Consider the following 25,493-nt stretch of genomic DNA (forward strand, 5'->3'; position numbering starts at 1 on the left):
GATGGAATTCTGCTGTTACCCCAGAAAAGGCTTTGCAGCTCCATCACCTTCGAAAAAATCCTCTCAAATCCACAGCAGGAGCAAAAAAACGGGGAAAAAAATGGGAATTTTAACAAGGGAGGGATGGAATTCTGGTTTTTCCAGCAGGATTAACCCCTTCCTGCCTGTCCCCTCATCACCCCGCCCCGAAACACTTCAGGGTTTGAGTTTAAAGAGGCCTTTAAAGATCATTTTTTCTGTTCAAATATTGAACTTTTCCTAAGGACAGAGTGGGAATCTCTGGCTGAGGAGGTGCTGATTAGTCAGAGGTTAGAAAGTCTTTTTTTTTTTTGCATAGATTTAATTAAATTAATTAAATTAATTTCTGATTTTCTCTGTTCCTGACAATAATTTTTTTTTTTCCCAGCTTTCAGTGCCTGACCCAGAGGTCAAACCCTGCCCCTTTCCCAGCAGGAAAAAAGGCTGGAAAAGCTCAGGGAAGGGAAGAGGAGGTGACACAACCCTCCAAACATGAGCAGTGGCTGAGCAAATCCATATGGAACGACCAAAGGGGATTTATGGCCGTGGAAAATTTCATCTTATTCCCTCCCACTTTAAACTTTTCCAGGCACAGGGAAGTGGAGCTGTGCCCGTGTCCAAGGAAAATAAACTCAGCTCTGGGGTTATCCTGTTGCTTCTGGAGGAGTTGGGGGCAGAGCTGAGCTCAGCCAGGTCAGATTTAGGGCAAAAAAAAAATTGGATTTTCCATGTTCCCAGCAGTTCTCAGCCCCAGGGAATCTGCACCAAAGGGGGGTTAGGATTTTTTAAATGGTGAGGAAAGGATGAGGGGATTTGGGGTTGTGCAGAAGGTTTGGGGTGACCTTGTTGTGACCTCCCAGGAGATCCAGGAATATGGAGAGGGATTTGGGACACGGGATTTGGGACAAGGACACAGGGAATGGCTTCAGATTGGAAAAGGAGAGATTGGGGTGAGATTTTGGGAAGGAATTCCTGGCTGGGATAGAATTCCCAGATCTGCTGCTCCTGGATCCCCCTGGAAGCGCCTCAAAGTGAAGAAACTTTTCCCAACATCCAAAAAAACCCACCCTGGCCCAGCCCTTCCTTTAGATCCCCAAAATCCCATTAATTGTTCACACACAGTCACGTCCATTGGGGAATCTCAGCCAGAATCCAACACCAAAGCTCAGCTTAGAAACCTCCAGCCTGTTTTAGTAAAGCCTGGTTAAAACAGGTTTAATAAATCCTGGCTGGAGCAGGACAATCTCCCCAATCCCTTCCCCTGGAGGGATCCAGCTGGGTTTGCTCTCTCAGGGCAGGAGCTGATGGACACTCCTGACCACAGCAGAGCTCAGAGGAAATTCCACCCCCTCACTTCTCTCATTCCAAAGGGAAAACATCACTGGGATGAGCCCTGAGCTGCAGGAGCTCACAGAGGATGTTTTCACTGGTGAATGTCAGGAATGACCCGCAGGATTTCCAGGAAAGGGGAAAAAGCTTCTAAATTCGGTTCATAGGAGGCTTTGGAGCCCCCCTGAGTCAGGTTGGAGACCCCCTGGGGCAGGTTTGAGACCCCCTGGGGCAGGTTGGAGACCCCCCTGGGTCAGGTTTGAGACCCCCTGGGGCAGGTTTGTGACCCCCCCTGGGTCAGGTTTGTGACCCCCCCTGGGTCAGGTTTGAGACCCCCCCTGGGTCAGGTTTGTGACCCCCCTGGGTCAGGTTTGAGACCCCCCTCAGTCAGGTTTGAGACCCCCCTGGGGCAGGTTTGAGACCCCCCTGGGTCAGGTTTGAGACCCCCTGGGGCAGGTTTGAGACCCCCCTGGGGCAGGTTTGAGACCCCCCTGGGGCAGGTTTGAGCCCCCCTGGGGCAGGTTTGAGCCCCCCCTGGGGCAGGTTGGAGACCCCCAGGTCACTCTGCTCCTGGATTTTGGCTCCAGCTGTGCCCCACTGGCTGCTGAGGGGATAAAGATGAGATAAGAGAGAGAAAACCCAGAGGGGGAACATGGGACAGGGAGTTGTGAGTGCAAGGAGCATCCCAAATATTCCAACTGCTCACCTCCTGCCTCTATCCCAAACATTCCAACTTCTCATTTCCAGCCTTCATCCTAAAATTCCAGCTCCTCATTTCCCACCTTCATCCCAAAATTCCAACTCCTCAGCCTTCATCCCAAAAATTCCAGCTCCTCATTTCCCACCTTCATCCCAAATATTCCAGCTCCTCACCTCCTTCCTTTATCCCACTGCAAGAAAAGCAGCAGGGAAGGAGTCCCTCAACTCCAGGGATTTTATTTTATCCTATTCCATTCTATTCTATTTTATTTAATTTTATAGGGAGAGAGGAAAAAAAAAGCAGCCGGGTTTTGCAGAATGGAAGCAGAGGTGTGGTGGGAAGGTTCGTGAAATTCAGGGAGATAAAAAAAATTCTGGAATTATTTGGATGGGAAAGGGGCTTAAAATCATTTAGGGAGAAACAGAATCCCAGAATGGTTTGGGTGGGAAAGGAGCTCAAAATAATTTAGGGGGATAAAAAAAATCCCAGAATGGTTTGGGTTGGAAAAGAGCTCAAAATCATTTAGGGAGATAAAAAAATCCTGGAATGGTTTGGGTGAGAAAGAGGCTTAACATCATTTAGGGAGAAACAGAATCCCAGGATTGTTTGGGTGGGAAAGGAGCTCAAAATCCCCCTAAATTGGGGGATAAAAATATCCCAAAATGGTTTGGGTTGGAAAGGGGCTGAAAAACTCAGGGAAATAAAAAAAAATCCTGGAATAATTTAGATGGGAAAGGGGCTTAAGATCATTTAGGGAGAAACAGAATCCCAGGATGGTTTGGGTGGGAAAGGAGCTCAAACCCCTCCAGTGTCACCCCAGCCATGGGCAGGGACAATTCCCAGGTTATCCCAGCCTGGCCTTGGGCACTTCCAGGGATCCAGGGGCAGCCACAGCAAATCTGGAATTCCATCCCAGCCCTTCCCCAGCCTTACAAGGAAGTTTTTCCCTCCCTAATTTCTAATTTTAACCTCCTCTCTCTGTCACTTTGAGCAGGAAACGCAGCGCTCCAACCCCACTGAACACAATTCCTCAAAAATCAACCCCCCTTCTCCCTTTCCCATCCCTTCCTCCTGCTGATGATTCCTGCTCCAGGAATTCCTGATTAATCTGAATTTTCAGCTCCCCCTCATTCCCAATTCCCCAGTGCTGAGCTCATGGAAAAGCAGAGTCTTCCCATGATTAATTCCTGCAGCAGCCCGGGGTGAGCTGACCTCTGTCTAGACTAAACCAGATTTTTTTATTATTATTATTTTTTTAATGTATTTCCAGGTGTTTTGAGGACTCTCTGCGGTTTGGGAGGAGCTGGAGCCACCCCGGGTGATCCTGCCTCGTTTTTTCCCTGGGATACAACGGAGCCATTGATGGAGGGATGGGGAGGGATGGGGGAACCGGGAAAGGAATTTAATTCCTGCAGCCTTTCCTTGGAATGTTCAGTGCTGCCTGTTCAGGATTCATCCCTGGGGTGTGCAGCACATCCTGAATTTTCCCTGGAATTCTGAGTGCTGCCTGGTCATCCTATTCCAGCTCAATGTGCAGCACATCCTGAATTTTCCCTGGAATTCTGAGTGCTGCCTGTTCATCCCATTCCAGCTCAGGATACATCCCAAGGGTGAGCAGCACATCCTGGATATCCTCTGGAATTCTGAGTTCCAGCTCAGGATTCACCCCTGGGATGTGCATCACATCCCAAATTTTCCCTGGAATTCTGAGCTCTGCTATCCCAAACATTCCAGCTCCTCATTTCCTACCTTCATCCCAAATATTCCAGCTCAGGATTTTCCCTGGAATTCTGAGTTCCAGCTCAGGATTCACCCCTGGGATGTGCAGTACATCCTGGATTTTCCCTGGAATTCTGAGCTCTGCCTGTTCATCCCATCCCAGCTCAGGATTTTCCCTGGAATGCTGAATTCCAGCTCAGGATTCACCCCTGGGATGTGCAGCACATCCTGAATTTTCTCTGGAATTCTGAGCTCTGCTTGCTCATCCCATTCCAGCTCAGGATTCATCCCCAGGATGTGCAGCACATCCTGAATATTCCCTGGAATGCTGAGCTTTGCCTGTTCATCCCATCCCAGCTCAGGATTCATCCCTGAAATGTGCAGCACACCCCAAATTTTCCCTGGAATGCTGAATTCCAGCTCAGGATTCATCCCTGGGATGTGCAGCACATCCTGGATTTTCCCTGGAATTCTGAGCTCTGCCTGTTCATCCCATCCCAGCTCGGGATACATCCCTGGGATGTTCAGCACATCCTGAATATTCCCTGGAATGCTGAGCTTTGCCTATTCATCTCCTTCCAGCTCAGGATTTTCCCTGGAATTCTGAGCTCTGCCTGCTTATCCCGTTCCAACTCAGGATTCATCCCCGGGATGTGCAGCACATCCTGGATTTTCCCTGGAATTCTGAGTGCTGCATGTTCATCCCATTCCAGCTCAAGATATTCCCTGGAATTCTGAGTTCCAGCTCAGGATTAATTCCTGGGGTGTGCATCACATCCTGGATATTCTCTGGAATTCTGAGCTCTGCCTGTTCATCCCATCCCAGCTCGGGATTCATCCCTGGAATGTGCAGCACATCCCAAGTTTTCCCTGGAATTCTGAGTGCTGTCTGCTCATCCCATTCCAGCTCAGGATTTTCCCTGGATAAATTGATAATATGAATAAATACATGGAATAAATTGATAATATGAGTAAATACATGGCATAATATGGGATAAATTGATAATATGAATAAATACATGAGATAACATGGAATAAACTGATAATATGAATAAATACATGGGACAATATGGGATAAATTGATAATATGGATAAATCCATGGTATAAATTGATAATATGCATAAATCCATGGGATAATATGGGATAAATGGATAATGTGAATAAATACATGGGATAATATGGAATAAACTGATAATATGAGTAAATACACAGGATAATATGGGATAAATCAATAATATGAATAAATCCATGGGATGAATTGCTAATATGAATAAATACACGGGATAACAGGGGATAAACTGATAATATGAATAAATACATGGGATAAAATGGGATAAATTGATAATATGAGTAAATAGACGGGATAAAATGGGATAAACTGATAATATGAATAAATACATGGAATGAATTGATAATATGAATAAATTCATGGGATAATATGGGATAAATCAATAATATGAATAAATACAGGGCATAATATGGGATAAATTGATAATATGAATAAATACAAGAGATAACATGGAATAAACTGATAATATGAGTAAATACATGGGATAAAATGGGATAAATTGCTAATAGGAATAAATCCATGAGATAAATTGCTAATAGGAATAAATATACGGGATAACATGGAATAAATTAATAATATGAATAAATCCATGAGATAAATTGATAATATGAATAAATCCATGAGGTAAACTGATAATATGGGATAAATACATGGGATAAAATGGGATAAACCGCTGATATGAATAAACACATGGGATAATATGGAATAAATGGATAATACGAATAAATACCTGGGATAATACGGAATAAACCAATAACACAAAAAAAATATTCCAGATAAACACGGAATAAACCCCCCATCACCCCCAGCCACCCCTCCCCACACCACTCTCAGGCTCACCACATTTTTCCCCCCAATTACCTCGATCTGATTAATCAGAGAATTGTCAAACTTGAAGCCCGGGATCCTCTTCTCACTGCACACCACGCCCACGTCCTCGGTGTGTTTGCAGTCGCTGACCCCCCAACCATTGGAGCCACAGGCGGCCAGGCTGCTCTCCTTGCCCGTGCAGTGCACGTTGTCCAGCCAGATCTTACCTGGAAAAAGGAGGAAAATATGGCTGAGAGTCCAAAAAAGAGGAATTTGGGTTGGATTCCCTCAATCTGGATTCCTTGAGAGGCAGGGAAATGCTGGGCCTTGCTCTTGATGTGAAAAATCAAGGTGAATAAAGTGCAGTGCACGTTGTCCAGCCAAATCTTCCCTGGAAAAGGAGGAAAAGACATGGCTGAGATCCCAAAAAGAGGAATTTGGGTTGCATTCCCTGAATCGGGATTCCTTGAGAGGCAGGGAAGCTCCTTGGTCTCGTTCTTGGTGTGAAAATCACAGTGAGTGGATTGGGAAAAACTCTGGTCCAATGGCTTTTCCCATCCTTTTTCCATTTGGGAATAAAAATCCACCTCCCTGCGCTGCTCCAGGGATAAGGGATGAAAATTCTCAGTGTGAAAATCAAGGTGAGTAAAGAAGCACCTCAAGCAGTGCACATTGTCCAGCCAAATCTTCCCTGGAAAAAGGAGGAAAACACACTGCTGAGATCCCAACAGGAGGAATTTGGGGTTGGATTCCCTGAATCGGGATTCCCTGGGAGGCAGGGAAATGCTGGGCCTTGCTCTTGATGTGAAAAATCAAGGTGAATAAAGAACCTCATGCAGTGCATGTTGTCCAGCCAGATTTTCCCTGGAAAAGGAGGAAAAAACACGGCTGAGATCCCAATAGGAGGAATTTGGGTTGCATTCCCTGAATCGGGATTCCAGGGAAGGCAGGGAAGCTCCTTGGTCTCGTTCTTGGTGTGAAAATCACAGTGAGTGGATTGGGAAAAACTCTGGCCCAATGGCTTTTCCCATCCTTTTTCCATTTGGGAATAAAAATCCACCTCCCTGTGCTGCTCCAGGGAAAAGGGATGAAAATTCTCAGTGTGAAAATCAAGGTGTGAAAATCAAGGTGTGAAAAATCAAGGTGAATAAAGAACCTCAAGCAGTGCACGTTGTCCAGCCAAATCTTCCCTGGAAAAGGAGGAAAACACGGCTGAGATCCCAAAAAGAGGAATTTGGGTTGGATTCCCTCAATCTGGATTCTCTGGAAGGCAGAGAAACTGCTGGATGTTGCTCTTGGTGTGAAAATTAAGGTGTGAAAATCAAGGTGAATAAAGAACCTCATGCAGTGCACGTTGTCCAGCCAAATCTTCCCTGGAAAAGGAGGAAAAGACACGGCTGAGATCCCAAAAAGAGGAATTTGGGTTGCATTCCCTGAATCGGGATTCCAGGGAAGGCAGGGAAGCTCCTTGGTCTCGTTCTTGGTGTGAAAATCACAGTGAGTGGATTGGGAAAAACTCTGGCCCATGGCTTTCCCCATCCTTTTTCCATTTGGGAATAAAAATCCACCTCCCTGCGCTGCTCCAGGGATAAGGGATGAAAATTCTCAGTGTGAAAATCAAGGTGAGTAAAGAAGCACCTCAAGCAGTGCACATTGTCCAGCCAAATCTTCCCTGGAAAAAGGAGGAAAACACACGGCTGAGATCCCAACAGGAGGAATTTGGGTTGGATTCCCTGAATCGGGATTCCCTGGGAGACAGGGAAATGCTGGGCCTTGCTCTTGATGTGAAAATCAAGGTGTGAAAATCAAGGTGAATAAAGAACCTCGTGCAGTGCACATTGTCCAGCCAGATTTTCTCTGGAAAAGGAGGAAAACATGGCTGAGATTCCAAGAGGAGGAATTTGGGCTGGTTTCCCCTAAATCTCAATTCCAGGGAAGTGCTGGGTCTCACTCTTGGTGTAAAAGTCAAGGTGAATAAAGCGGCACCTCAAGGATTGATGGATTGGGAAAAGCTCTGGCTCAATGGCTTTTCCTGCCCTTGATCCATTCGGGAATAAAAATCCACCTCCCTGCGCTGCTCCAGGGATAAGGGATGAAAATTCTCAGTGTGAAAATCAAGGTGTGAAAACTCAAGGTGAGTAAAGAGGCACCTCAAGCAGTGCACATTGTCCAGCTGAATTTTCCCTAGAATGGGAAAAAACACGGCTGAGATTCCAAGTGGAGGAATCTGGATTGGATTCCCTCAATCTGGATTCCAGGGAAGTGCTGGGTCTCGCTCTCAGTGTGAAAATCAAGGTGAATAAAGCGGCACCTCAAGGATTGATGGATTGGGAAAAGCTCTGGCTCAATGGCTTTTCCCACCCTTGATCCATTTGGGAATAAAAATCCACCTCCTTGTGCTGTAGGGATAAAAAACCATGTCCCTTATCCTGCAGGGATAAGGGATAAAAACTCTCAGTGTGAAAATCAAGGTGTGAAAAATCAAGGTGAATAAAGAACCTCAAGCAGTGCACGTTGTCCAGCCAGATCTTCCCTGGAATGGGAAAAGACACGGCTGAGATCCCAACAGGAAAAATCTGGGCTGGATTCCCTGAATCATTTATATATAATGTTATTTGATTTGATTGATAGAATAATATACGCATCAAATATAAAGAAATCTAGTTATTTAAAATATTAAATAAATAGATTTTCTTACTCATATATAATTATATTTTTGATTGATAGAATCACATATTAAAATACCAAAGTATCTATGCATTTAAAATATTAAATAAATGGATTTATTCACTTATATAGAATTCTATTTTATTGATTGAATTATGCATTATATATAGGATTATATATGATACATAATTTTATATTATGTATTATATACTCAATCAATATTATATTAATACTTATTGAATATTATTATTATTATCAATATCAAGGATCTATATAATTATATATTCTATTTTATTGATTGAATTTAAATAAATACATTATATATAATATATATTTAAATAAATAGATTTATATTACAATATATATCTTATATATATTATATATTATATATACTATCATATAATATATATTGTATATTATATATAATATATACTATTATATATATAATTATATAATATATAATAATATTTATTATACCTATTATAGCTAATATAAATAATATCTATTTATTTAAAATATATTAAATCAACATACTAATTAATTAATTAATTAAAATAATATTAAATTTATATATTAATCATAATTACTATAATTATTAAGATGAATATATAAATTAATATATTAAAAGTCAGACCCCCCAGACCCAGGATTTGGGATTTCCCAGGGAATTCTCCCTCCCATTAAACCCCAGCCTGGTTTGTTTTCTGATGTCACATTTGGAAATCTCCTGCTCTGCCTCCGGAGCCAAAATCCACAACTTTGGGAGCCCATTCCAACTTCTCAATTTCCCCCGGGCCCCACTCGCTCTTTTACGGGACATTTATAGGTGTGAGCACTCAAAATTCCCCAAAAAACCACCCAAACCCAGCAGGTTCAGCCCTCCAGAGTGGAATTTTATCCCTGGGGGATCCACCAGGAAAAAAATCCTCTGTAGGACAAAAAAAATCATCCCCAAATCCCAATAAATCCCCTGGGGTGTCCCCTGTCACACAGATTTGTTGTTATTCCTGAATTATTTCGGAGTTTTCCTTCTCGAACTTGGTGATTTCAGGAATTTTGAGCTGTCACACACAAATATTCTCCTTTTCAAAGGGTTTGTCCTGCAGATTCTTGGGATTTGGGTGGGACTTCCCACGTTTCCACCAAGTTCATTCAGAGGGTGAGAAGGGACAGGGAAAAACATATTCCCAGGATAAGGGGAGTGGTTTTGTGGTGAAATAAATGGGATTTTGGGAAGAAATTCCTCCCTGTGAGGGTGGGGATGGAATTCCCAAGGAATTAGGGGATTATTGGGATCTGGAATGGCTTCCCCAGTTCTGTGGGATCCCAACCCAAGTGCCCTCAGCTGTTCCAGACTCCTTCCCATCCCCGTGTCCTTTGGATGCTCTCCAACACTTTTACCTCGTGGATCCTAAACCCACCCAATGGAGCACAAAACACGCCAAATTCATCAATTAAACCAAAATCAGGGATTATTGGGAGCTGGAAATGCCCCTCACCTTCTCCTTTGTCGTACTTGGAGCTGGGCAGCCAGGACACGGCCTCGGTGTAGCCCGGCTCCCGGCAACACACAGAAACACCCCAAACTCATCAATTAAACCAAAATCAGGGATTATTTGGATCTGGAGAGATCCATCAGCACTCTGGGATCCCAATCCAAGTGCCCTCAGCTGCTCCAGACCCTTCCCCATCCCCGTGTCCTTTGGATGCTTTCCAACGCTTTTAAGTCACGGAACCCAAACCCACCCATCCACCCACATGGAACATCCCAAACTCATCAATTAAACAGAAATCAGGGATTATTTGGATCTGGAAATCCCCCTCACCTTCTCCTTTCCCGTACTTGGAGCTGGGCAGCCAGGACACGGCCTCGGTGTAGCCCAGCTCCCAGCAACAGTCAGAAACCCCCCAAACTCATCAATTAAACTGAGTTTAGAGATTCCTGGAACCTGGAGAGACCCCTCAGCACTCTGGAATTGGGATCTCAATCCAAGTGCTCCCAGCTGCTCCAGACCCTTCCCCATCCCTGTGTCCATCCTTTGGGTGTTTTCCAACACTTCCACCTCATGGAACCCAAACCACAGCACGAAACACCCCAAACTCATCAATTAAACAGAAACTATAGATTATTTGGATCTGGAAAGACCCTTCCCCTGTTCCCAGATCTCCTCACCTTCTCCTTTCCCGTACTTGGAGCTGGGCAGCCAGGACACGGCCTCGGTGTATCCCATGCGAGAGAAACACCCCAAACTCATAAATTAAACTGAAATTAGTGATTTCTGAGAACTGGAGAGACCCCTCAGCACTCTGGGATCCCAATCCAAGTGCTCTCAGATCCTCCAGACCCTTTTCCATCCTCGTGTCCTTTAGATTCTTTCCAACACTTTTACATCATGAAACCCAAACCCACCCACCACAGCACGAAACACCCCAAACTCATAAATTAAAGAGAAATCAGGGATGATTTGGATTTGGAAAGATTCCCCACACAGCTCCAAGATCCCCTCACCTTCTCCTTTCCCGTACTTGGAGCTGGGCAGCCAGGACACGGCCTCGGTGTAGCCCAGCTCGCGACACGACAGAGAAACACCCCAAACTCATAAATTAAACCAAAATCAGGGATTATTTGGATCTGGAAACCCCCTCACCTTCTCCTTTGCCGTACTTGGAGCTGGGCAGCCAGGACACGGCCTCAGTGTAGCCCAGCTCGTGGCACAAGAGACAAACACCCCAAACTCATAAATTAAACGGAAATTAAGGATTATTTGGATCTGGAAATCCCTCTCACCTTCTCCTTTGCTGTACTTGGAGCTGGGCAGCCAGGACACGGCCTTGGTGTAGCCCAGCTCCCGACACGACAGAGAAACACCCCAAACTCATCAATTAAACCATAATTAAGGATTATTTGGATCTAGAAACCCTCTCACCTTCTCCTTTGCCGTACTTGGAGCTGGGCAGCCAGGACACGGCCTCGGTGTAGCCCAGCTCCCAGTGGAACAGAGAAACCTCTCAAACTCATCAATTAAACCAAAATTAAGGATTATTTGAATCTGGAAACCCCTCTCACCTTCTCCTTTGCTGTACTTGGAGCTGGGCAGCCAGGACACACAGAAACACCCCAAACTCATCAATTAAACCAAAATTAGGGATTATTTGGATCTAGAAAAACCCTCTCCATTGCCCCAAACCCCCTCACCTTCTCCTTTGCCGTACTTGGAGCTGGGCAGCCAGGACACGGCCTCGGTGTAGCCCAGCTCGCGACACGACAGAGAAACCCCCCAAACTCATAAATTAAACCAAAATCAAGGATTATTTGGATCTGGAAAGACCCTTCTCCTGTTCCCAGATCTCCTCACCTTCTCCTTTGCCGTACTTGGAGCTGGGCAGCCAGGACATGGCCTCGGTGTAGCCCAGCTCGCGGCACACCACGTGCGCGGCGTGGATGGAGAAGTCGTCGTCGCAGACGGTGCCCCACTCTCCTCCGTAGAAAACCTCCACCCTGCCCTCGTTGTGCTTCCTCTTCTGCCCCGCCAGCCTCAGCTGGATTTTGGGCACGTTTGGGGCTCTCTGGGGGGGCTGGAACACCTGTGGGGCGGGTTCGGGGTATCCGGGCAGGTACGGCCAGGGCTCGTACTGGGCACGGCTCAGCTCCACCAGCAGCAGCAGCAGCAGGAAGGGTTTGGAGGGGAAAACTTGGGAGTTTCCCATTTTCAGTCAGTCCTCAACTCAGCAAAATAATCCAGGCAGGGCTGTCCTGGGAGAAAAATGGGATTTTTAATTAGTTTGTAAAAATTTTGTGTCTAATTGGGGTTTGTGATCACGTAAAATTTGGAAATTGACGTTTAACTCCAATGGAAATTGAGGTTGATCTCCAAGGTCGCCTGTCAAAAACAAAGTCGAGGCAGTTCTTTCTTATGGGGTGGACAAAAAAAGTGAAACTTCCCTCGTTTTATAAGTTTAGGTCAATTTGCTAAGTAATTTCACCCCCAAAATAGCTTTTTCCAGGTTAAATTCTCCAGGTTGGGAGTTGCAGGAAGTGATTTTCCTGTTTCTCCACAAATCCAGCAGGAAAACTCCATCCAAATCCTGCCAGAAGAGGAACAAATTCTCAGAATAGAAACAAATTCCCAGAGTATGAACGAATTCCCCTCTGAATCAGTTTTGTTTGATTTCTGAGCCTCCAGAAAACTCAACATCAACTAAACTTGGATTTTTTTTTGTCAGCCCTGCACTGGGGCATCCCTGGGGATGGAGGAACAGCTCCAAGCTGTGAATTCCCATTCCCAGCCCTTTCCCTGCCCAAATCCACCCCCTGCAGCCGTTTCCCCAGGGCTGGAGCCAAAAGTCACAACGATTTGGGGAAACCACATGGAGGAGATCCCCAGGTAAAATTCCCTAGTTTGGGAGTTGCAGGAAGTGATTTTCCTGTTTCTCCACAAATCCAGCAGGAAAACTCCATCCAAATCCTGCCAGAAGAGGAACAAATTCCCAGAATAGGAACAAATTCCCCTCTGGATCAGTTTTGTTTGATTTCTGAGCCTCCAGAAAACTCAACATCAACTAAACCTGGATTTTTGAGAGGAGAAAAGGCTCAACAAACCCTTGGCCAAGGCAGCCCAGCTTTGGGATGTCCCCAAAGCTGATCCAGGAACAGCTCCAAGCTGTGAATTCCCATTCCCAGCCCTTTCCCTGCCCAAATCCACCCCCTGCAGCTGTTTCCCCAGGGCTGGAGCCAAAAGTCACAACAATTTTTGGGTAAAACACCCAGGGCAGGGCCGGGGATGGTGTTGATGACCCCAGAGCTGCCAGAGGTCGGAGCCTTTCCAGGAATCCCGAGCTGGGGAAGGAGGGAAGGGCAGGGCAAAGCTCCAGGTTGATTTAATTGGGATCAAGATTAGCCTGGGAGACGCTAATTGGGATTAGAGCAGAGCCAGGAGGGGGAAGTTTAATTATTTGGTAAAGTTTTGTTGAGCTGAGCTGCCCCTGGAGCCCAAAATTTATATTAAAAATAAAATCAAATTTATATAAATAAAAAATTTATAAATATATTAAAAATAAAATCAAACATATATATATGTATATAATTATAAATAAAATACAAAAATAAAATTGTTATAAAATAGTATCTATTATAAAATATAGAATAAATAAAATAGTATCTATTATAAAATAGTATCTATTATAAAATACATAATAAATAAAATAGTATCTATTATAAAATTTATCTATTATAAAGTATATAATAAATAAAATAGTATCTATTATAAAATTTATCTATTATAAAATACATAATAAATAAAACAGTATCTATTATAAAATATATAATAAATAAAATATAAAAATATATAATAAATACAATATAAAAATAAAATTTACATAAAATAATATATCATAAAATATATAATAAATAAAAATATATTTTAAAATTCAATATAATATAAATTATTTAACAAATTCATTTAATATTTTAAATAGATGGGTGTTGTTTAATATTTAATACATATAGAATTCTATCAATTGATGGAAGAAAATGATATATAAGCCAATAAATATATTTAATATTTCAAATAAAGAAATTTCTTTGCTATTTAATGAATAGAGGATTGATAACAGAAAAAAATTTCCCAGCAGTTCCTTCACAGCCACAGAAATCCTGAATTTATCCTTCCCTGACATCTCCCTCCTCACCAAAAGACATTTTTAGACTCTGACATCCAGGAAAACTCTCCCTGCCCTTCATCTGCAGCAGGAATGGCTCAACCACAGCCTGAACCTCAAAAAAAACAACATTTAAACGGCCCAGGCAGAGCCAGCTGCACCCACACGTTAATGGGACATCAAAAAACCACAGGAACACAACTTAACACGGAAAATATTCCAGCAAAACCACGGCTGTGCCTCTGGCAGGGACACCGGGACACGTTTGGTGCCTCCAGGATGAGGGAGCTGCACGTGCCGAGCTCGCCCAGGAGAAATCCAGGATGGGGTTGGGTTGGGATGGAGTTGGGTTTGGGCTGGAGTTTTCCCTTTCCTTTCAGGCTCATCCCTCCCCTCCACAGCCTCCAACGACCTCCAGGCTGAGCCGAGCTCTCTGAGGAGAAATCCAGGATGGAATTTGGTTTGGGCTGGAGTTTGGGGTTGGGCTGGAGTCTGGTTTTGGTTGGGGTTGAAGTTGGGTTGGGGCTGGACCTTGGTTTGGGCTGGAGTTTTCCCTTTCCTTTCGGGCTCATCCCTCCCTTCACGGCCTCCAACAACCTCCAGGCTGAGGGAGCTGCACGTGCTGAGCTCCCCCAGGAGAAATCCAGGATGGGGTTGGGTTGGGCTGGACCTTGGTTTGGGCTGGAGATTGGGTTTGGGCTGGAGTTTGGGTTTGGGCTGGAGTTTTCCCTTTCCTTTCGGGCTCATCCCTCCCTTCACGGCCTCCAACAACCTCCAGGCTGAGGGAGCTGCACGTGCCGAGCTCTCCCAGGAGAAATCCAGGCTGAAGTTTGGTTTGGGCTGGAGTTTGGGGTTGAGTTTGGGTTGGGGCTGGAGTTTTCCCTTTCCTTTCAGGCTCATCCCTCCCCTCACAACCTCCAATGACCTCCAGGCTGATTCCTGACGTCAGGATCTGATATTTTGGTCTCTCCATTCAAAGGATTCCCAGGCAGAGCATTAAAACCCCATGGAGCAGAGCCAGAGGAGAAGCAGGAGCTGCTCCAGGATCTCTGTGCATGTTCCAGGCTGGAATTTGAGCTCCATCCCCACAGGAATGTGGAATTTTGGGCAGGATTCTGCTGACTCAGCCCTTTCCAGGGCTCCAGTCCTGGGTCTTGAAGGGAACAGAGGCACGGGATGGATGGCAAGGGAAAAACTGGGAATTGTTCTGGAATCCTGGGATGGGTTGGAAGGATTTAAATCCCATCGAGTGTCACCCCTGCCATGGGCAGGGACACCTCCCACTGTCCCAGGGGGATCCAACCTGGCCTTGGGCACTTCCAGGGATCCAGGGGCAGCCACAGCAAATCTGGGAATTCCAGCCCAGCCTGTTCCCACCCTCTCAAGAAAGAATTCCTTCCCAAAATCCCATCCAGCCCTGTCCTCTCTCAGTCTGAATCCATTCCCTGTGTCCTGTCCCTCCAGTCCCTCCTGCCCAGCACATTCCCAGTGTCCAGGGCTGTTCCTGCAGCACCCACAGAGGGATGGGAAAACAAAATCCTGGAATTGTTTGGGTTGTGAGGGAATTTAAATCCCACGCAGTGTCACCCCTGCCATGGGCAGGGACACCTCCCACTGTCCCAGGGTGATCCAGGGACATTTCCAGGGATCCAGGGGCAGCCACAGCAAATCTGGGAATTCCAGCCCAGCCAGGAATTCCTTCCCAACATCCCATCCATCCCTGTCCTGGGGCAGTTTACTGCCCCTTTCCCAGGCGCTCTCTACCCATTTAAATTCCTTTTCCTTCCTTTTCACCCCTCTCCCAAAGCTCCAAAATCCCCAATTTCCCCTTTTCCAGGTGTGACAGAACCTGCTCATCCCCTGAGCCAAATCCCAAATAAAAATTCCCCTTTTTAAACCCCAAACAAACCTCCTCAAATCCCCATCCAGACAAGAAAATGAAAGTCTGGGATGCCCCAGGAGGATCCACATCCCTCGGGGACAGGGGACAATAATCCCAATTGTCCCCACAGGCCTGAGAATTCCAGGAATTCCCACACTCCCCACGAGGCTGGGAACAGGATTTCCCACAGTTTTCCATCCTCTTTTCCACTGGGAACATCTCCAGGGTTGTTAAAGGGGATAAAATCCTGCAGCTCCAGGTTTTGGGGTTCCTTCTCCCAGAGTCTCTGTCCAAGGCAAGGGCGTTCCAAGGGTTAATTCAGTCCCTTCTCCTCCCAAAAAATCTGAGCCATGAAGGTCCCTGGGAGGATCAGAGGGAGAAAATCCCAATTTCCTGCTGAGATCCTCGGTTTAGAGATTTATTTTTATTTATTTCCATGCAGCAACATCTTAAACGTCTTAAATTACCTTAAACTCATGTTAAACACATCTTAAAACCCATTTTAAAACTCATCTTAACATCATCTTAAAATCACCTTAAAACCATATTTGAATCACCTTAACATGTTAAAACCACCTTAAAACCACCTTAACATCTTAAATCTTCTTTAAACCATCTTACAATCACCTTAATATCTTAAATCTTCTTAAAACCATCTTAAAATTACCTTAAAACCATCTTTAAATCACCTCAATGTCTTAAAACACCTTTTAACCATCTTTAAATCACCCTAAATCATCTTTAAATCGCCTTAAATCACCTTAAATCCACCTTAACATCATCTTAACACCTTAAAATCACCTTAAAAATCACCTTAACATCATAAATCATTTAAAAACCATCTTTAAATCACCTTAAAACCATCTTAAACCATCTTTAAATCCCCTTAATGCCTTAAATCACCTTTAAACCATCTTTAAATCACCTTAAATAATCTTAAAAACACCTTAACATCTTTGATCTTCTTAAAATCACCTTAAAACCATCTTAAACCCACCTTTAAATCACCTTAACATCTTAAATCACCTTAAAACCATATTTGAATTACCTTAAATCATCTTAACATCACCTTAACATCTTAAATCATTTTAAAACCATCTTTAAATCACCTTAAAACCATTTAAAACCCATCTTTAAATCACCTTAACATTTAAAAATCACCTTAAAACCATCTTAAAACCATTTTTAAATCCCCTTAATGCCTTAAATCACCTTTAAACCATCTTTAAATCACCTTAAATAATCTTTAAATCACCTTAAAAACATCTTAAAACCATCTTTAAATCACCTTAACATCTTAAATCACCTTAAAACCATATTTGAATTACCTTAAATCATCTTAACATCACCTTAACATCTTAAATCATTTTAAAACCATCTTTAAATCACCTTAAAACCATTTTAAACCCCATCTTTAAATCACCTTAACATCTTAAATCACCTTGAAATCATCTTTAAATCACCTTAACACATTAAATCTTCCTAAAATCACCTTAAAATCACCTTAACATCTCCAATTTAAGAATCTCGATTGAAATGAAATGAATAAAAATGAACATTTTAATTTAAATCATCTTAAACACCCCCAAAAATCCACCTGAATCCAGAGCTCGGCCTGGACATCCCAAATTTCCTTGGGAATTTTTTCCGTGTGGATCCAGAATCCTCCAGGGATGGAAGGACCATTCCTCACCCTCTGGGCTTTTAATTAATGCTGGTTTAATTAATTAATGCTGTTTTAATTAATTAGTGCTCCTTTAATCCCCCAGCGGGACAGTCGGGCTCCAGAACTGCCTCTTGTTATTCCTGGGAAATCCCTCCTTGGAATAACAAACTTTGGATTTGGAAAATATGGGTTTGGAGTGGAATTTTTCCTCCTCCTGGGGCACGAGAAAAGTGGGACAGAAAGTGACATATAAAAAAAAGGATTTGAAAATCACCTGGGGATGATCCCAGAGGCAAAAATTGGAGCTCAGGTTGGATTAAATTTCCTTTAAAAAGGTATTTTTGGGGGGTGTTTCCCAATATCCTCCTGCCCTTGGGATTGTGGAAATTCCCTCCTGGAGAACCCAGAACTGGTTTGTCCCTGAGCACTCAGATAGTGCAGAAATTCAGAGTTTTATTTAATTTAGTATTATATATAAATTATATATATTATATTATATATTATATTACATGATATATTATATATTAGATTACATTATATGTTATGTACTATATTGTATGTTATATATTGCATTATGTATATTATATTGCATTATATATCATATTATATATTACATTACATTATATGTTATATATTACATTATATATATTTTATATCACATAATATATTCTATTTTATATTTTATTATATATTATAGATTATATTACATGATATATTCTATATTGTATTATATATAATATTCTATATTAAATATTATATTATATATATTATTTTACATTATATATTATATTATACATTACATTATATGTTATATATTACATTGTATGTTATATATTGCATTATATATATTATGTCATATATTATATATTATAAATTATATTCTATATTTTATTATATATTATATTGCATGATATATGATATGATATATTATATATTACAATATATGTTATATATTACATTATATATATTATATATATTATAAATCATATAATATATTCTATATTATATTTGATTATATAATATATATTATATTACATGATATATTATATATTACATTATATTTTATAATATATGCTATATATAATATATAATTATATATTTTATATATTATATATTCCATCTTACTTTATATTTTGTTATATATATAATATAATATAATATAATATAATATAATATAATATAATAATAATATTATATATATAATATTATAATATAATATATATAATATATATTATATATATAATATATATAATATATAATATATATATATATTATATTATATTATATTATGTTATATTATATTATATTATATTATATTATATCTGCTCCCCAACCGAGGAAATTCCACCACCGTGTGTGACTCAATGCAAAGGGAAAACTGGGAAAGAGGACTCTTAACTAAAAATAAAATAAAAGAAAAGAAAAAATAAAAGAAAAAATAAAAGAAAAATAAAAGAAAAATAAAAGAAAATAAAAAAAAATAAAATTAAAATAAAATAAAATAAAAATAAAATAAAATAAAAATAAAATAAAAATAAATAATTCCAGGATTATCCAGGAAAAATTGGAATCCCTGCACCAACCCCTTTATGAGCTGATTTTAGAGATAATAAATTATTTCCCAGATATCCCAACCTGGATCTTCCCCTTTAATATCCTCAATTATCTGCACTTGAACCTTTTATCACAACCTGCTTAAATCAGCCACAAAAACCCCTCAGGAAAGAAAAAAAAATCCATCAGGAAGGAAAAAACTCATCAGGATCAATTAATTCTGAACTCAGGTTGAACAGGGGCAGATTTCCAGGTGAATAATCCCAAATTATCCCAAATATTCCCAAATATTCCCGGGATAATTCAGTTTTTAAGGAGCTGCCGGAGGCCCCGAGAATCCCCAGCAGTGACGGCACAAAATCTCTTTAATTAATGACAGATTTTTGTCCCTTTTGCCAAACATCTGCCCTGGAGTTTTCCCTCTGAAGAAAAATAAAAATAAAAATAAAACAAACAGAGATTTATCCAGAGAGGAGAATTCTGAGTGTTTTCCTTTGATTTTCTCAACTCAAATTGGGGTTTTTTGGTCGAAATTTGGGATATTTTGCCCCAAATTTCAGTTCAGACATTGCAGGGAGTTCTCAATTCTTTTATTCCAGCCAGGAGTGGTTGAGAATAAAATAAAATAAAATAAAATAAAATAAAATAAAATAAAAATAACATAAAATAAAAATAAAATAACATAAAATAAAAAACATAAAATAAAAAACCATAAAATAAAAAACCATAAAATAAAATAAAAAACATAAAATAAAATAAAATAAAATAAGATAACACAAAATAAAAAAACATAAAATAAAAAATACCATAAAATAAAAAAACATAAAATTAAAAAAACATAAAATAAAATAAGATAAAATAAAATAAGATAAAATAAGATAAAATAAAATAAAATAAAATAAAATAAGATAAAATAAAATAAGATAAAATAAAATAAGATAAGAAAACATAAATAAAAAAACATAAAATAAAAAAACATAAAATAAAAAAATAAAATAAAATAAGATAAAATAACATAAAATAAGATAACATAAAATAAAATAAAATAAGATAAAATAAAATAAGAAAAAATAAAATAAGAAAAAATAAAATAAGAAAAAATAACATAAGAAAAAGTAAAATAAGATAAAATAAATAAAATAAGATAAAATAAAATAATAAAAGGATAAAAATAAAGGGATAAAAATCTCCAACTCGCCCAAAACTTCTTTAAAAAGTGACACTGAAAAAAAATTAAAAAAATAAAAAAATCTCCAGCCAAATCCAGCTCGAGGGGACAAGAATTAGGAAAAAAAATCAATTTTGGGGCTTTTTTTCCCTTTTAACACCAGAAAAACACTTTGAGGAAAGAAAAAAAGAAAAACGAAACTTTGAACGAAGAAAGAAAGAAAAACGCCAAGAAACAAAACCTCAAAAATATCGAAAATAAACGACCCAAACTCGGGTTTTTTATGTCAATTAAACCCCAAAAGCTGCTCAGAGCCCCAAATTTAACTTAAATTAAGGATTAATTTACCTTAATTTTCGCTGGGGGGAAAATCAGCCCCTTCAACTTCTTTTCTTGGGGAAAAATGAAATGAAATGGAATAAAATAATGGAACTAAATGGGATTCCTGCGGCCGCCGCTGCTGTTCTTGTTCCTTCCTGCCCAATTTCAGAGGATTTTCTGGGCAAACCAAACCCCTCCCCGGGCCGGCCCCCGGTGAGATCACAGCTCTGCTCCTCCCCCGGGGATCAGAAAGGGGAGAGAAAGTTGTAAAAAAAAAGAAAATAAAAAGCCCCAAAAAAATTCAAGGATGACAAAAAAAAGTCCCTAAAAACAATAACGACAACAAGAAAAAAAACAAAACAAAACAAAACAAAAAAATCACACAATAAAAAAAAAACACCTAAAAACGACAAAACCCCCTCCCCAAAAAAAAAAGACAAGAAAAAAAAAAAAAACTAAAAACAACAACAAAAACAACAATAAAAAACAAATAAAACCCCCAAACAACAACAAAAGAAGAAAAACAAAAAAAGAAAAACAAAAAAAAAAAAAAGAAGAAAAACAAAAAAAGAAAAAAGAAAAAACAACCCGCCCCCCCCAAAAAAAAACCCAACCAAAATACACCCCAAAAGACCCAGAAAACAAACAAACAAACCTCAAAAAACCCCCCAAAAGATCCCAAAAAATCCAACCCAAAAAACCCCCCCAAAACCCTAAAAAAACAGAAAAAACCCACAAAACCCCCCAAAAACCGAACAAAACCCCCCCTTAAAAACAACAACAAAAACAAACAAACAAAAAAAAAACCCAACAAAAAACCCCAAACAACAACAGAACAAAAAAGAAAAACAAACCCCCCAAAAACCCAAAAAAAAACAACTAAAAAAAAAAACCCCAAAAGACCCAGAAAACAACAACAAAAACCCAAGAAACAAACCCAAGAAAATCCCAAAAGACCCCAAAAAACCCAACCAAAAAAAAATCCAAAAAACCAAACCCAAAAAACACAACCAAAAAACCCAAAACAAAATCCCAAAAAAAAAAAAAAACCACAAAAACCCAAACCCCCCTAAATCTCCCCAAACCCCTCAAAACCTAAAAAACCCCCAAAACAACCAAACAAAACCCCAAAATTAAAAAAAAAACCCACAAACAAACAAAAAAATCCCCAAAAAACCTCACGCCCCCAAAAAAACCCCAACACTCCCATCTCCCCCCCCCCCTAAAAAAAACCCCAAAACCCTAAAAAAACCCCAAAACAAAACAAAGAAGGACGAGAATCGTGGATTTTTATTCCGGATATTCCTAAAGAACAAACACCGGGAGTTTTCCCAGCCCCAGGGGGGGAAATTTTAATTATTTGAAGGTTCCGGGGTGATTCAACCCCTGAGATTCCAGAGGGTTCTGGAACGGAATTCCCAGGGCTGGAATTCCCTGGAATTCACCCACCCTTGATCCCGATTTTCCTGCTCTTGGATATTCCCGGGATTCCTCCACCTTTAACTTTTCAGGATCCAGATTTTCCAGCTCCTGGAATTCCCAGTGCTGGAATCTCCCTGGATTTCCTGACCTTTAACCTTTCAGGATCCCGATTTTCCAGCTCTTGGATATTCCCTGGAATTCCCAGCTCTGGCATTTCCCTGAATTCCCTCACCTTTAACCTTTCAGGATCCCGATTTTCCTGCTCCTGGATATTCCCTGGATTCTCTCACCTTTAACCTTTCAGCATCCAGATTTTCCAGCTCCTGGAATTCCCAGGGCTGGACTCTCCCTGGATTCCCTCACCTTGAACCTTTCAGGATCACATTTTTCCAGCTCCTGGAATTCCCAGGGTTGGAATTTCCAGGGGTTCACCCACCCTCAATCCTGCAGCATCCTGATTTTCCAGTTCCTGGATATTCCTTGGAATTCCTTCACCTTTAACCTTTCAGGATCCCATTTTTCCAGTTCCTCGATATTCCCAGGATTCCCTGACCTTTAACCTTTCAGGATCCCATTTTTCCAGCTCCTGGATATTCCCTGGAATTCCCAGGGCTGGACTCTCCCTGGATTCCCTCACCTTGAACCTTTCAGGATCACATTTTTCCAGCTCCTGGAATTCCCAGGGTTGGAATTTCCAGGGGTTCACCCACCCTTGATCCTGCAGAATCCTGATTTTCCTGCTGCTTCTGGATATTCCCTGGATTCATCTACCTTTAACCTTTCAGGATCCAGATTTTCCAGCTCCTGGATATTCCCTGGAATTCCCAGTGCTGGCATTTCCCTGGATTCTCTCACCTTTAACTTTTCAGCATCCAAATTTTCCCTTCTCTCTTTCCCCAGTTTTTCCTCTCTCCCTTTTCCCAACTTTTCCCTTTTCCCAGTTTTTCCCTTCTCCCTTTCCCAGTTTTTCCTCTCCCTCTTTTCCCAGTTTTTCCCTTTTCCCAGTTTTTCCCTTCTCCCTTTCCCAGTTTTTTCCCTCTCCTTTTTTCCCCAGCTTTTCCCTTTTCCCAGTTTTTCCTCTCTCCCTTTTCCCAGCTTTTCCCTTCTCCTTTTCCCAGTTTTTCCTCTCTCCTTTTCCCAGTTTTTCCTCTCCCTCTTTTCCCAGTTTTCCCCTTTTCCCAGTTTTTCCATCCCCTTCCCAAACAGGATTTTTCCCCTCCAGGCCATTCCTCTTTCAAGGCCCAACTCCACCTTCCCAACCTCTGGAAAAAGCTGAGTTTCCTCCAATTCCAGCTGCTCTGGGAGCAATTCCCAAGTTCTTTTCTTGGGAAAGGGAAATTCCACTGGATTTGGGGCAGGACATTAAAGGAAATCAATGGGATTTTTGGGGAAGAAAAATTGGGAAGGAATTCCCGGCTGGGCTGGAATTCCCAGATTTGCTGTGGCTGCCCCTGGATCCCTGGAATGTCCAAGTTACTTCCAGAGAAAAGGGATCTCTGGGATTTGGGATCCATGGATTGTGGGATCTCTGGGATGTGGGATCTCTGGGATTTAGGGTCTCTGGGATTTGGGATCCATGGATTGTGGGATCTCTGGGATATGGGATCTGTGGGATAAGGAATCTTTGGGATTTTGGATCTCTGGGATTTAGGATCTTTGGGATGTGGGACCCGTGGGATAAGGGATCTTTGGGATGTGGGATTTCTGGATTCTGGGATTTCTGGGATCTCTGGGATGTGGGATCTGTGAGATTTGAGATCTCTTGGTTCTGGGATCTCTGGGATTTAGGGTCTCTGGAATGTGGGATCCATGGACTGTGGGATCTCTGGGATTTGGGATCACTGGGATAAGGGATTGCTGGGATTTAGGATATCTGAGTTCTGGGATCTCTGGGATAAGGGATCTTTGGGATTTAGGATCTCTGAGTTCTGGGATCTTTGAGTTCTGGGAGTTCTGGGATCTCTGGATTTTGGGATCTCTGTGATTTTGGATCTCTGGAGTTTTGGATCTCTGACTTCTGAGGTCTCTGGGATTTAGGATCTCTGAGTTCTGGGATCTCTGGGATTTGAGATCTCTGGGATTTAGGATCTGTGGGTTCTGGGATCTCTGGGATTTGGGATCTGTGGGTTCTGGGATCTCTGGGATTTAGGATATGAGCAGCCCGGGACAGGGCCAGGGCTGTGATGGGACACTCTCAGGCCCTTTCCCAGCCCCAGGAATTCCCAGGGAACGGATCAAACTCTGGGAAGGGGATCCCGACCCTGAGCAGAGTCACCTCCCCCCGCTCGGGGCCATCGCCGGGGAAGAGACGCCCCGGGAGAAGCTCCAGGGAAAAATTCCCGCCTGGAATGAGAGTCAGGAGGGACCAGAGCCAGAGACAGAGCGGGTCAGGCGAGGACACGGCGGAGCATCCAGGAAAAATTCCAGAGGGTGGAGAGGAGAGAGAGATCGGGATGAGGAATCCAGCAGGAATCCAGAGGGAATCCGGCAGGAATTCAGCAAATCCAGCAGGAATCTGGCCAGAATCCAGAGGGAATCCAGCAGGAATCCAGCAGGAATCCGGCAGGAATCCAGAGGGAATCCAGAAGGAATTCAGCAGGAATTTGGCAGGAATCCACCAGGAATCCAGCAGGAATCCAGTAGGAATCCACAGGGAATCCAGCAAATCCAGCAGGAATCCAGCAGGAATCCAGAGGAATCCAGAGGGAATCCAGAGGGAATCCAGCAGGAATCCAGAGGAATCCAGAAGGAATCCAGAGGGAATCCAGCAGGAATTCAGAGGGAATCCAGCAGGAATCCATCAGGAATCCAGCAGGAATCCAGAGGAATCCAGAGGGAATCCAGAGGGAATCCAGAGGGAATCCAGCAGGAATCCAGAGGGAATCCAGCAGGAATCCAGCAGGAATCCAGTAGGAATCCACAGGGAATCCAGCAAATCCAGCAGGAATTCAGCAGGAATCCAGAGGGAATCCACAGGGAATCCAGAGGGAATCCAGCGGGAATTCAGAGGGAATCCAGCAGGAATCCAGCAGGAATCCAGAGGGAATCCACAGGGAATCCAGCAAATCCAGCGGGAATTCAGCAGGAATCCAGCAGGAATCCATCAGGAATCCAGAGGGAATCCAGAGGGAATCCATCAGGAATCCAGAGGGAATCCATCAGGAATCCAGAGGGAATCCAGCAGGAATCCAGAGGAATCCAGAAGGAATCCAGAGGGAATCCAGAGGGAATCCAGCAAGAATTCAGAGGAATCCAGAAGGAATCCAGAGGGAATCCAGCAGGAATTCAGAGGGAATCCAGCAGGAATCCATCAGGAATCCAGCAGGAATCCAGAGGAATCCAGAGGGAATCCAGAGGGAATCCAGAGGGAATCCAGCAGGAATCCAGAGGGAATCCAGCAGGAATCCAGCAGGAATCCAGTAGGAATCCACAGGGAATCCAGCAAATCCAGCAGGAATTCAGCAGGAATCCAGAGGGAATCCACAGGGAATCCAGAGGGAATCCAGCGG

General features: G+C 42.0%; 1 protein-coding gene across 1 annotated transcript in view; it reads right to left on the bottom strand.

Annotated features, from left to right (window-relative positions):
• Positions 1–12,021, bottom strand: part of LOXL2 (lysyl oxidase like 2) — a gene marked incomplete at its 5' end in the record, with an annotated part of 54,688 nt that extends 42,667 nt beyond the window's left edge. Inside the window, 2 exons of the mRNA XM_083880406.1 lie at positions 5,698–5,873; positions 11,670–12,021. Of these exons, the coding sequence (XP_083736532.1) occupies positions 5,698–5,873; positions 11,670–12,021 (528 nt within the window). The remainder of the gene's footprint in view (positions 1–5,697; positions 5,874–11,669) is intronic.
• Between the last annotated feature and the right edge of the window lie 13,472 nt (positions 12,022–25,493).

This window comes from Zosterops lateralis (assembly GCF_965231275.1).
Source record: "Zosterops lateralis genome assembly, chromosome: 30".
NCBI lineage: Eukaryota > Metazoa > Chordata > Aves > Passeriformes > Zosteropidae > Zosterops > Zosterops lateralis.